Genomic DNA, 12718 nt, shown 5'->3' with positions numbered 1-12718 from the left:
TAAAAGCTGTCATTTTATTTTCACTGGTTTCCTCGTTCTGTGGTAAACGAAAGGATTTAAAAAAACATCACTTAGAAACACATGGCTGTTGCTATAAAATCTTCATAAACCAACGTATAGTAGTTTGACAAATGAATGCACAAAGCACATTGAACATCTCTCCTGAAGTGTAATGAAATAACCCAGCTTGGCAATTCAATCATCTCTCTCCTATTCAGGCACATTCTGCAGTGATGACTTCCTAGGCCTCAGCAGTGTTGTGTGCAAAGAAACCCTTTGTTATGGGCTGTTTGTTGTTCACTTGGGAGCCATAGCAACCCCCGGGATCACTAACAAGGAAGCAGCTAGGAGAGAGAGCACATTACATTGCTGGTATCCTGCTTGAAACTAGCCAGGTAAGGAATAAAACACTTTATTTCAGGATTTCAAGTGTTAGAGTGTTTGCTGTTTATCAGCACATTGTTACAGTAGCAAATCCCTTAAAAACAACTTTGCCTCAAAGGCTTAAAGGAACAGTTCAGTGTAAAAATAAAAACTGGCTAAATAGATAGGCTGTGCAAAATAAAAAATGTCAAAAAAATGTGTGATTTGATGTATAACATGTCAGTCAGAACACTACTTCCTGCTTTTCAGCTCTCTTGGTTTACACTGACTGGTTACCCTGGTTACCAGGCAGTAACCAATCAGAGACTTGAGTGGGGGCCACATGGGTCATATCTGTTGCTTTTGAATCTGAGCTGAATGCTGAGGGTCAGGTCAATTACAAACTCACTGAACAGAAATGTACTATGTGGCCCCCCTTCAAGTCGCTGACTAACTCAGAGTTATAGAGCTGAAAAGCAGGAAGTTGGATTCTGGCTGTTTTATTAGACATCTGTTCACTCCAGCCTTTATATATTACATTTTTGGCTAACTAACTATATTAGAAACATTTTTTATTTTGCACAGCCTGTCTATTTACACAGTTTTTATTTTCACACTGAACTGTTCCTTTAATTGTTAAAGAACAGCATTGCCTTAAACATATAAACCTGCATAAGTAGTAACACGGCATGAGGTATTGGGAGGTAAATTGTGAGGCAAATTCACAACCATTTTTATATACTAAATATCATAAATAAACTCAGATATTGAATGTAAGAAATAACTGTATATACATGCATTCACAGTGGCATTTTGGCCCTATTTATAAGCTGATTAAAATCTCTTAAAACTGGTAAAATTCCCAAATTTTACATATTGATAAACACACGCTCAGTGGAAAAGTGATAATTTTAACATATATTTTGTTTCAGTTTGTATGAGAGCTTATGCTCATTCTCAAGAGAATCATTTTCATTTAAAACGTTTATTACATTTAAAGGTCATACTCAGGCCAGGCAAATGTTGGGTCCATTATAATTTGACAGTACAGGTATGGGACCTGTTATCCGGAAATCCATTATCTAGAAATCTCCAAATTATGTAAAGGTCATCTCCCATAGACTCCATTTTATCCAAAAACTCCAATTTTTTTATAATGTTTTCCTTTATCTCTGTAATAATAAAACAGTAGCTTGTACTTGATCCCAACTAAGAAATAATTAATCCTTATTGGAGACAAAACAATCCTGTTGGGTTTATTTAATGTTTACATGATTTTCTAGTAGACTTTATGGGGCATATTTATCAAGGAGTAAAGTCAATCTAGAGCAAAATGAAAGAAAGTGAAAGTTCATCCTTTCAGAAATACACCTTTCGAAATCCAATAGAAATGAATGGAGAGTGGCGGAATTTCACTCTAGAGGATTGTGGCGATCTCTTAATTCACTCTTTGATAAATATACCCCAAAGTATGAAGTTCCAAATTACAGAAAGATCCATTATCCAGAAAACCCCAGGCCCCCGAGCATTTTGGATAACAGGTTCCATACCTGTAGTATATATAGTAGATATTCCAGTTCAGTTGCAGATTTCTCTATATACTTCAGGAGAGGTTTTCTGAGACTGTTGATTAATAGCATGTAAATATTAGGTGTGTAAGAAAACTCTCACAACAAGCTCCTGTAGTGTGATGCAATTTATTTCTACTTTACAAAGGGATGCAACATTTGCACTTACATTAGTGTGTCAGTATTGTGGTTGGAATGATGACATTGAAATCTTGGGATAACTATTATATGGTGGGTACAACATGGCAAACTGTGCTGATTTTTGCAGTTTGATGCACAGCATGTGAATGAGGCCCCACATGCTTGAAAAATGTTGAGTTTCATGTTGCCATTCATTACGTGAAGTTGTAGCAAAGCTTACTCAGCTCTGGACTAGCCAATTTGGCATTTATAGTAAGATTATACATTCCTGTTAGTGTTTTATTAAAGTGTTTAATTTTAATACATATTTATAGTTTTTAAATACATTATGGACATATGATATTACTCAACAAATAAGTAGGCTAGAAATCCTGCACATTATGCTTTGTGGTTCTGCACCATCCCAAGGAAACCACAGCCCTTCCCTAGCAAGGAAGATCTGTGCCTCCAATGATGCTCACAAGAGTTCCCCAATTTCCTTTTTTTAACTGATTTGCAACACATGCTCTGTGCTGCTGCGAGTTATCTAAGGATAGGGGCCATCTCACAATATACTGTCATGTCACAATATAAGGCTGATTAGTAATTGATTCAGATTCTCATTACCTGAAACCAGGGCTTTTAGCATCAGATAGTACATAGATAATAAATAGGACATTTGTTGCCAAGAAATACATTTGTAGCTGTTCATTTAACACATAAACACTTTAACTGAAAATGCAATAGTGACGGCTTCGCTGCACTTTACATACTTTGCCAGGCGTAGTTTCGCCAGGGCTGCTCAAATTCACTAAAATCCAAAGTTGCGCCCAGGGAGGCGAAGGGTAGCAAAGTTGCGCTAGCGTTAATTTGTAAAGCAAAGCAAAGTTACGCTAGCGATGCCTAATTTGCATACGGTGCCAAGTTAAAGTACAATGGACGTATATGCAGCATAAACTACATTACACTACACAAGTCTGGGAAACACTCATTAGATAAAATAGAGGTCTTAGAAGTCAAGTCTGGCGCAAGAGGTAACGTTCAGTAAAATCCACAAGTTAGTGAATTAGCATAGTTATGTCCCTTCGCCAGAGCGCAACTTCGTCTGGCATAAGGATGCAAAGTAGTGCTAGCGTATGTCTATTTCGCTAGCAAATTTACACCAGCACCCGTGAGTAAATCGGCGAAGTGCCAAAATGACGTCACGCTGGTGAATTTTCGCTAGCGTTAGCCACTTTGCCCTTTAGTAAATTTCCCCCTTTAGGTCTGAGGGTCATATCCCTTATTTGTTAAAAGAATGCCCATTCTTATGCCCCACAATTTGCTCCTAGGTAAAATATGGGTTACCTTTACTATTCAGGACTGAGCATGTGTAGTAGAGGTAAGACAACCCGCAAGCTAAATGATCCAGATGGAATACAGGTGAAAATTTTGCAATAGGGATGTATGAAAAAGTGCATTATTTTAATGTGGGGAACACTAGTTTGGCATTTTGTTAGGTGTTTGATATTTGTATGCACTCTGTATATAAACATTTTGTGGTTACAGCAACTTTTAGAAACATGTTCTTTTACTTCAATTTAGGATTGGTTTGCTGATCAGTATCTAAAAATTACTAATGGGAGAAAGAACAACACAACCCTTAGAGGAATTAGACCTAAATCTAAGTTTAGATAGCTTAGATGAATCTGACACTGAAAGCTTAACCCAGGAGATACAATATCAGTCACAACTGCAAGACAGGATTTTTAACATCGAAGAACTTGTAAAGGATGTACAGCCTGACAAACGCCAAAATTATGGCAAACAAAAGGATTTTAATTCTGACAGAGCAAGAAAAGATGCTATTGTTGATGAAAATGATAAAATTGCAAATACGCCTAACCACAAAAATGGAGGGACTGGACACAAGGAAATAAGGTAAGGTTCTAAATGATTAACAAATCTGAATAATATCTATGATTGCAATTATAGTCAGGCACAAAGACCCAAGCACACTTCTGATTCTCTAACAATAGTTTTGTGGCGCTGGTTTTAGTTCGATAATGATAGTCGAGTTGCCAAGGCAACAAGAATTTTTTCAGAATAATAGTGAAATAAAGTCGAGTTTCACTAAATACCCTTAAAAGTTAGATTGCAAGCATTTTTTAAAATGACATTTTTGCAAATGTTTAGCACTGCTCGCAATATTGCATCACTAAGCACAGGTTAGCATTTACACCTACTCTGGAGTTTTGTTAAATATTTACGATTACGAAATTGTATTACATATAATGCGCGTGTTTGCAAAAGCCATTTGTTCACAAACATTGCGAGGAAGTCATTGAGGTCTATAATCATAAAAGGACACAAACAGTCTCAAACGTTTGCAAAGGTGTTTGTGAACATTATTATTGCCACTGAAACATGTTACATTAACTAAAGCTTAACTAAAGAAGTAGCTAGAAATGTTGTACATGTTTTGGGCTTCTGTACCAGCCCAAGACAACCACAGTCCTTTTGCAGGGAAGATCAGTGCCTCCAAAGATGCCCTAGTAGCTCCCCATCTTCTTTTCTGCTGATTCACTGCACATGCTCTGTGCTGCTGTCACTTACTGTTTTAGGAACCCACTCAAAATATACAGTACACATAGATTATAAATGTCACAAGGCTGATTTGTAATTAACCCAGATAATTATTAAATGGTAGCGAAGAAACCAGTGCAATTAGCATCAGAATTTAATAATCAGCCCTGTAGCATCATCTCAAATTACAGACTAACTTTATTTTCTGCTGGTCAATTTGTGATAACCCCTAATTTTAGCTTCTCAACAGCTGCTCAGAGCCCACTGAGCATGTGAGTGTCACAGACACTTTCCAAGATGGTGACCCCCTGTGACAAGTTTAAACTCCTGGATCATTGCTGCTATTAACAAATTGAATCTTTAAGGTGGTGAGATAAGTTCAGTAAATAAAATATGACATTTTTAACCATATTCATTTTTAGGGTTTAGTTATCATTTAAAGGAATTGTTTAGTGTAAAAATAAAAACTGGGTAAATAGGCTGTGCAAAATAAAAAATCTTTCTAATATATAATAATACATCCTATCTATTTATCTAGTTTTTATTTTCACACTGAACTGTTTCTTTAAAGGGCATGTAAAGTCTAAAATAGAATAAGGCTAGAAATGCTGTATTTTGTATACTAAATATAAACATGAACTTACTGCACCACAAGCCTAATCAAACAAATAATTTATGCTTTCAAATTTGGCTACAGGGAGTCAAAATCTTGTAACTTTGTTAAACATCTTTGCAAGACTATGACTGTGCACATGCTCAGTGTGGTCTGGGCTGCTTAGGGATCATCATAAACAAAGCTGCTTGAGTTCTGCATGGCTGGGAAGTAAGGCGGGGGCTCCCCCTGCTGTTCATAAGTATGATTGTTTCCCTGCTCAGCAGTTAGGGACCGTCTGACAATTCCTATCCACAGCAGTAAATGAAGGGAGAATTTCACTGCTTACAGTCAGGTTTCTTATAAAAACTACACATTTTTTAATTAAAGTATATTGGAGATAGGTTTCATTTAATTAAAGAAAATTCAAATGGGATTTAATTTTTTGCCTTTACATGCCCTTTAAAGGGGAATTATTATGAAAATCGAATAAGTTTCTTATTATATTACAATGACGTGATAATTCCCCATTAAGTTTGCTGACATTGATTAATAACCCATAGTAATCAGTCAGATGTGTTTGTTTTTAAACAACACCTGCAATTGTGTGGTGTTTTTATGAATCTTGTGGAATTGCATACAGAGTTTGTTAGTGGGATATCATAATTTCTAATATTATGCATTATTAGGATTGCGTGTGACTCACTGGATACAAGTCACCTGTGTCAATTATGCAGCCTTCAGAGGGAGCCTTGGAATTACCACCAGCTTCATGGTGGCAATAGCTACAGGGTTCCCAGGGTCAGACTGGGCTTGCTCAACAATGGGTAAATACCAGTTGGGCCCCGCTGACCCAGACCTACACCCGATCTTCCCCCTCCTGGCCCAGATCGAGAGAACAGGTACACATGTTGGTTGAGGGGCCCGGAGGGGTGTTGCAGCTGGGGAGGGAGCCCTATAGGTTGGTTGTGGCTGGGGTAGGGCCCCTGGTTTGAAGCCCTGGAAGGCCTCGGACCCTCCAGTTCGACACTGAGGGTTCCTCTGCAGAAATAGGAACACGTGCATGCTATTTAGTAGAGGAAGGGGTCACGTTCACTAGCGCAAGTATAGCAAAATGCAAGGATTGTCTTTGGTTGCATGGACCTTTAATTAAGATCACTAAGACATGCAACTATTGTGTCCATTGTGTCGTACTGCAATTGTGAATTTTTTTATAATACGTAGGGATGGGCGAATTGTTTCACCTTATTTCGCTCACAAATGACACCCATAGACTTGTATGGCGTCATGCGTGAACAAAACAAATAAAGACGCGCGTCCAAAAAATTTTGCCTTGTTTTGCAGAGAAAAAGTTATTCATTAAAAAAAAAAAATATTGAAGTAGTCAAACACTATGGGAAGTGGCCTGCTGTATAGAGCCTTATGGGTTAGATGCTTTAAGATAATAAATTTCATACCAATATACATATATATTTGTACCAATCTAGTCTGCCATTTTTGTCATGAACAATAAAAACACAATTATACTGAAAAAGATGAATGTGATCGGTAATCTTTGAATAAATAATGTACTATACAGAATAAAAAGTACGCTACAGTCTGATATTTTTTTTCTCGATAAAAAACGCAGTTTTGAAAATTTGCTGAATAGATCCGTATGAAAGAAATAGCCATTAAGGCTACATGCAGAGTAGCATTGCTCTCATGAAGACTAATGGAATGGAAAGAATAAAAGACCTGTGGGGAGCTGAGCTTGCAATGATCACTTACACATCCATTTTCTCTACCCATGGAGTTATTACATAATCTATCAAAGGCCTTGGCTGGCAAATTAATTACGTAATGCGCATTAAACACTGTTTCCTGTCAGATAGGAAAAAAAGGAAATTGAATTGATATGAACAAATTTGGTAACTCAAACCTGAAATAACACCCCCTCCGTGCTTATTTGGGTATTGCTTGAAATTGCTAACCAAATGCATATTTAAACAGTTATTGTTGTGGGTATTATCTCCATGAAAGACAAGTATGGATTATAAGCAAGATATTTTAGATGTTTCAGGCTGGCAGTATGTGTTTTAGGTTTACAGTTTGGAAATAAAGAACAAAAGTCAAGATTGCATTTATGCTACCACATTAGCACACATGGTTTTGCTGTTGCAATGCTTGCACATTTTATAATGCCATAAAGAATAAGCTTACATTAAGTATGGCTTTTGCCTTGTTCCTACCAATTGTGACTGAGCCACTAGATACACTGCAGATTATTCTAAGGCAAAAGGCAAGCCTCCACTGAGCAGGTGCATTGTAACAGGGTTCCTCTATGTGGCCTCTTTTTTGCATATTTGAAACTGCTCAGAGATGGATATGTGCATATAATGACAAATACGGGACTTGCACACCTTTTTTTTCAACGCCACATACAGTATAACATTGTAGTCCCTCATGTGAGTGCATGACCTAGACATAAATACTTGGGAAATTCTGTATTGTGGTAAATAGTATGGCAAAATGCACCAGTTATTTGTGTTGTGCACTTATTCCCTATATGTAAATAAATCTGATCATCTTCAAAACCTCTGTATCTTTTCTGGTAGAACTTCAATAGTGACTGAGGCACAGGTCTGCTAAATCTTTAGGGGGCTATTTATTAAAGAACAATTTTTTTAAAGGGGAAAAACACCATTGTTTCATGTTAAAAGTCAGAATAAAAAAGTACTCCAACTCAGACCTGCTGAGTTCATGTAGAAGTCAATGGCAGGTGTCCCGTTGATAACCCGGTCTGCGCTGGGTTTTGTTCAATTTGTGGTTTTGAGGAAGTTTTCGATGACAAATCTAAAAAACAATGCAGATTTTTTCACAATTTTCACGATTTTTTTCCCTTACAAAACATTTTTTGGAAAAATGTATTGATAAATAGGGTGGAAAATTCAGTGTGGATTTGTTCGGAGTAGTTTTCAGAAAATAGTGGGAACTTTTTGGATAAATAACACCTTTAGACTGCTAGTAGAACACTCGCTTTAGAAGAATATGATTTTACTTGTCTCTTTGCATATACTGGATGTAGTTGGAAGGTGCCCTGCTGTATATGGGACACAGATCTGGTTAAAGTTACAGTTGGTGTCACTATCTTTTCCTTTGAGGAATTCCTTTTGGATTCTTTTGTGTGCACCTTTTAAAACTGTGTATGCGGAGAAGTGGGTGGTTCAGAATAAGTACAAGTGTGTATATAGTGCAAATATAATCAGTAATCGAACAAAAAATGACAGCTAGTGATGAGCAAAATTTTTCGCAGAGTTTCGCCACAAAATGATCCCCATAGACTCCTATCGGTGAAAAAAATTGTCATGTGACAAAAAAAAATTGATGCCTATAGACTTCAATCCATTTTGGCGAATTTGTGCCGTTTCTTGAATTTTTGTCGTAGCGGAACAGGTCAGATTCGCCCATCACTAATTACAGCATTTGGCACAGGTGATCTAAACCACAATTTATCAGGGGGTGCACCAATCTCACTTACTATAGAAAAATAGAGGTAATACTGGATACACTAGTACTCAAAAAGGGACAGTTACATAATTACCAATACGGGGATCAGGCCTATGCATTTAGTACAATTTAGATAATGTTATTACTGTTGACTGCAGTTTTGCACCCTGTTAAAAAAGGAACTATACAGCCCCATGACCAGTAATTATTTCACCCTGCTTCAGAGTTGTGGCATCTGGTTAACCAGCCTCATACAGGAGGAACACAGGCATAGCTACATATATATGAAAGTTTGAAAAAGTTAAACAGACGCAATAACATTTCCAAAAGATTATTCACACATGCACCCAATTCCATTGTATGGGCTTTTGGTGTATTTTCACCGAATTATTTTGATAACTGTCATGATAAATATCATGTTGAATCCTTACCATTCATCCCTTAACCGCTTGGATATGGAACATTTAATCTGTCTCATACATGTGCACTATCCCACTTAACCATTGGCTGGCTGGGTGCAGTAAGGTCCTTTTCACAGTCGTGGGACCACTGTATCATCTGGGGCAAGACTCATTTTGTCACAAAGTGGCCTTTGGAACCCAAGTCAGCTTTGTATTATATAAAAGAGGTTGTTCAACTTCAAACACTTTTTTTCAATTCAATTGGTTTCAGATAGTTCACCAGAAATAAATACATTTTCTAATTACTTTCTATTTTCTATTTGTGACTGTTTTTCTAATATTGCCGTTTAAATTTTCACCTTTCAAAGCAGCTCTGGGGGGGAGGTCGCCGACTCTTTACCTGTTCTTAATTGATACATTTAGTTGATACATTTGTTATCTTTGTCCCTGCTGAGCAGAATCCCTGAGTTTCATTAAAGGCAGCTGTTAGAATTGATACAATAGTTGCTAATATTCCAAAGATTCTGTTGAGAAATGTATCAACTAAATTGTAACCGTTCAGAATGCTGCTGGATCACTGAGCTGAGAAAGGAATATTTAACTTTAAACGTACATTTTTAAAAAACAGTAAAAAATAAAAGTTTTAAAGCAATTGAAAAACGTCTTTGTTTATGGCGAACAATCTAAAAACAACTGAACTGAAAAAAGTGTTTAGAAGGTGAACAACCCCTTTAATTAACATTCAACAAAAAAGAACACTTTGTTTTTTAACCATTTCTACTGCATCTTGCTATATTTGGATGCAAATGAATAGAATTAAAAATACTGATTTCACGTGGACAGGGTTTTGAAAAAAAATGTTTTCTAAAGCCAAAGAAATCCAGCAATCTTGAATTTATATTTTAAAGCAGCTCTCCATGAAGAATTTTAAATGCCCCACTTTTGGATGAAAATGATAGCTACTAATGTGTACCAGTATGGCATTAGGCTGTAGAACACAGCATATCCAGATGGTGCTAACTGCAGCAGCTGCTACTCTCTTGGTACAGATCCTTTTTAATTGTGCCTGTAAATAGTTGCAAGGCAAGATGGCCAGATGTTAATTCAGGTGAAACTGTATCTTAAACAGTTGAAAAAAATATATCAAGTAACTCTGCAGGATATAATTCTTATGTGGTTTGAATCAGATTATGATGAAAAAAAATGAATGGAATGTGTTCTTAGATTATTCATGCAGCTTGTGAACTACAATTTCTTATTGTATGCTTTGTCAACTCTAGCCACAGCAGACATTGCCTATACTCAATGAACATTATAGAAATGGTTTCAGGAGAAATGGTTTACTGCTTTCCTATGTTTTTCTCTGAATCTTTAGAGCAGATTTACTAAAATTCAAAGTAACATAGTAACATAGTAGGTAGGGTTGAAAAAATACACACGTCCATCAAGTTCAACCTTTTAGTTTTTTTTTTATCTGCCAGTTGATCCAGAGGAAGGCAAAAACCCCATCTGAAGCCTCACCAATTTGCCTCAGAGGGGAAAAAAATTCCTTCCTGACTCCAAAATGGCAATCGGACTAGTCCCTGGATCAACTTGTACTATGAGCTATCTCCCATAACCCTGTATTCCCTCACTTAATAAAAAGCAATCCAACCCCTTCTTAAAGCTATCTAATGTATCAGCCTGTACAACTGATTCAGGTAGAGAATTCCACATCTTCACAGCTCTCACTGTAAAAAACCCCTTCCGAATATTTAGGCATAACCTCTTTTCTTCTAATCGGAATGGGTGACCTCTGTTATTGTCATGCAAAGGCCACCATATATATTAAAAAAAAATAAGAATCTTAAATGTCCGCTTATTTAAGAAAAAACACAAAACTGAAAAACTCAATTGCATAAAAACTTGAAGAAACAACTGGAAAGCAGTGATATTACATTCTACCCTTTATTTTCAAATTTTGAATTAATTTCAAAAACTTAAACAGCTTAAAATGTAAACATCCAATACCAATTGGGGCTCATTTATAAATACTGAGCAAATTAGCCCCTGGGCAGTAACGCATAGCAAACAATCACTGATTAGCTTTTTTCAGCCAGCTGCTGGTTGAACACTGAAAGCAATCATCTGATTGGTTGCCATGGGTTGCTGCCCAGGTGAAAATTTGCCCGGTGTTTATAAATAGAGATGTCGCGAACTGTTCGCCGGCGAACATCGGGTGTTCGCGCTCGCCGGAAGTTCGCGAACGTCGCGCGACGTTCGCCATTTTGGGTTCGCCATTGTTGGCGCTTTTTTTTTGCCCTCTCACCCCAGACCAGCAGGTACATGGCAGCCAATCAGGAAGCTCTCCCCTGGACCACTCCCCTTCCCTATAAAAACCGAAGCCCTGCAGCGTTTTTTCACTCTGCCTGTGTGTGCTGAAGAGATAGTGTAGGGAGAGAGCTGCTGCCTGTTAGTGATTTCAGGGACAGTTGAAAGTTTGCTGGCTAGTAATCGTTTTGATACTGCTCTGTTATTGGAGGGACAGAAGTCTGCAGGGGTTTGAGGGACATTTTAGCTTAGGTAGCTTTGCTGGCTAGTAATCTACCTTCTACTGCAGTGCTCTGTATGTAGCTGCAGTGGGCAGCTGTCCTGCTTCTGATCTCATCTGCTGACTGCTAGGGATGTCGCGGACTGTTCGCCCGCGAACTAATTCGCGCGAACATCGACTATTCGCGTTCGGCGAATGTTCGCGAACGTCGCGCGACGTTCGCCAATTTGGGTTCGCCTTAGCTGGCGCTTATTTTTGCCCTCTCACCCCAGACCAGCAGATACATGGCAGCCAATCAGGAAGCTCTCCCTCCTGGACCACCCCCACACCCCCTGGACCACTCCCCTTCCATATATAAACTGAAGCCTTGCAGCGTTTTTTCATTCTGCCTGTGTGTGCTTGGAAGAGCTAGTGTAGGGAGAGAGCTGTTAGTGATTTGAGGGACAGTTGATAGTAACTTTGCTGGCTAGTAATCTACTTGATACTGCTCTGTATTGTAGGGACAGAACTCTGCAGGGATTTGAGGGACATTTTAGGTTAGGTAGCTTTGCTGGCTAGTAATCTACCTTCTACTGCAGTGCTCTGTATGTAGCTGCTGTGGGCAGCTGTCTGTCCTGCTGCTGATCTCTCATCTGCATCTGTTCTTCAAACAACTGCCACCTAGCTGTCTAAATATCAATAATAATACCGTCTCCAGAAACACCACCCGAGTGACGTTTTTCAAGCAGCAATAATATATTCCGTATCCAACGGCTGTAGTGTATACGTTGACCTTGCAGGCATTATTTGCCCAGTCTTTAACCAAGTGCCACCTAGCTGTGTGAGCTTTTTCACATTCCGTGTCCAGAAACATCACCTGAGTGACGTAGTGTGATTTCTGCCCTTTACAGCACAAAACGCAGCGCTGTGTCAACAATGGATTTTTCAGATACATTTTTGCCCTTGATCCCCCTCTGGCATGCCACTGTCCAGGTCGTTGCACCCTTTAAACAACTTTAAAATCATTTTTCTGGCCAGAAATGTCTTTTCTAGCTTTTAAAATTCGCCTTCCCATTGAAGTCTATGGGGTTCGCGACGTTCGCGAACTATT

The 12718-nt window shown here is 38.1% G+C and overlaps 1 protein-coding gene across 1 annotated transcript in view; it reads left to right on the top strand.

Annotated features, from left to right (window-relative positions):
* The first annotated feature begins 307 nt into the window (after positions 1-307).
* LOC108697608 (jhy protein homolog) overlaps positions 308-12718 on the top strand; it is a 41965-nt gene continuing 29554 nt past the window's right edge. Inside the window, exons 1-2 of the mRNA XM_018227798.2 lie at positions 308-395; positions 3636-3971. Coding sequence (XP_018083287.1) covers positions 3670-3971 — 302 coding nt within the window. The 5' untranslated portion in view covers positions 308-395; positions 3636-3669. The remainder of the gene's footprint in view (positions 396-3635; positions 3972-12718) is intronic.

Source organism: Xenopus laevis, chromosome 7S (genome assembly GCF_017654675.1).
Source record: "Xenopus laevis strain J_2021 chromosome 7S, Xenopus_laevis_v10.1, whole genome shotgun sequence".
NCBI lineage: Eukaryota > Metazoa > Chordata > Amphibia > Anura > Pipidae > Xenopus > Xenopus laevis.
The sequence above is the reverse complement of the archived record's forward strand: the minus strand, read 5'-3'. Positions and strand labels throughout refer to the sequence as shown.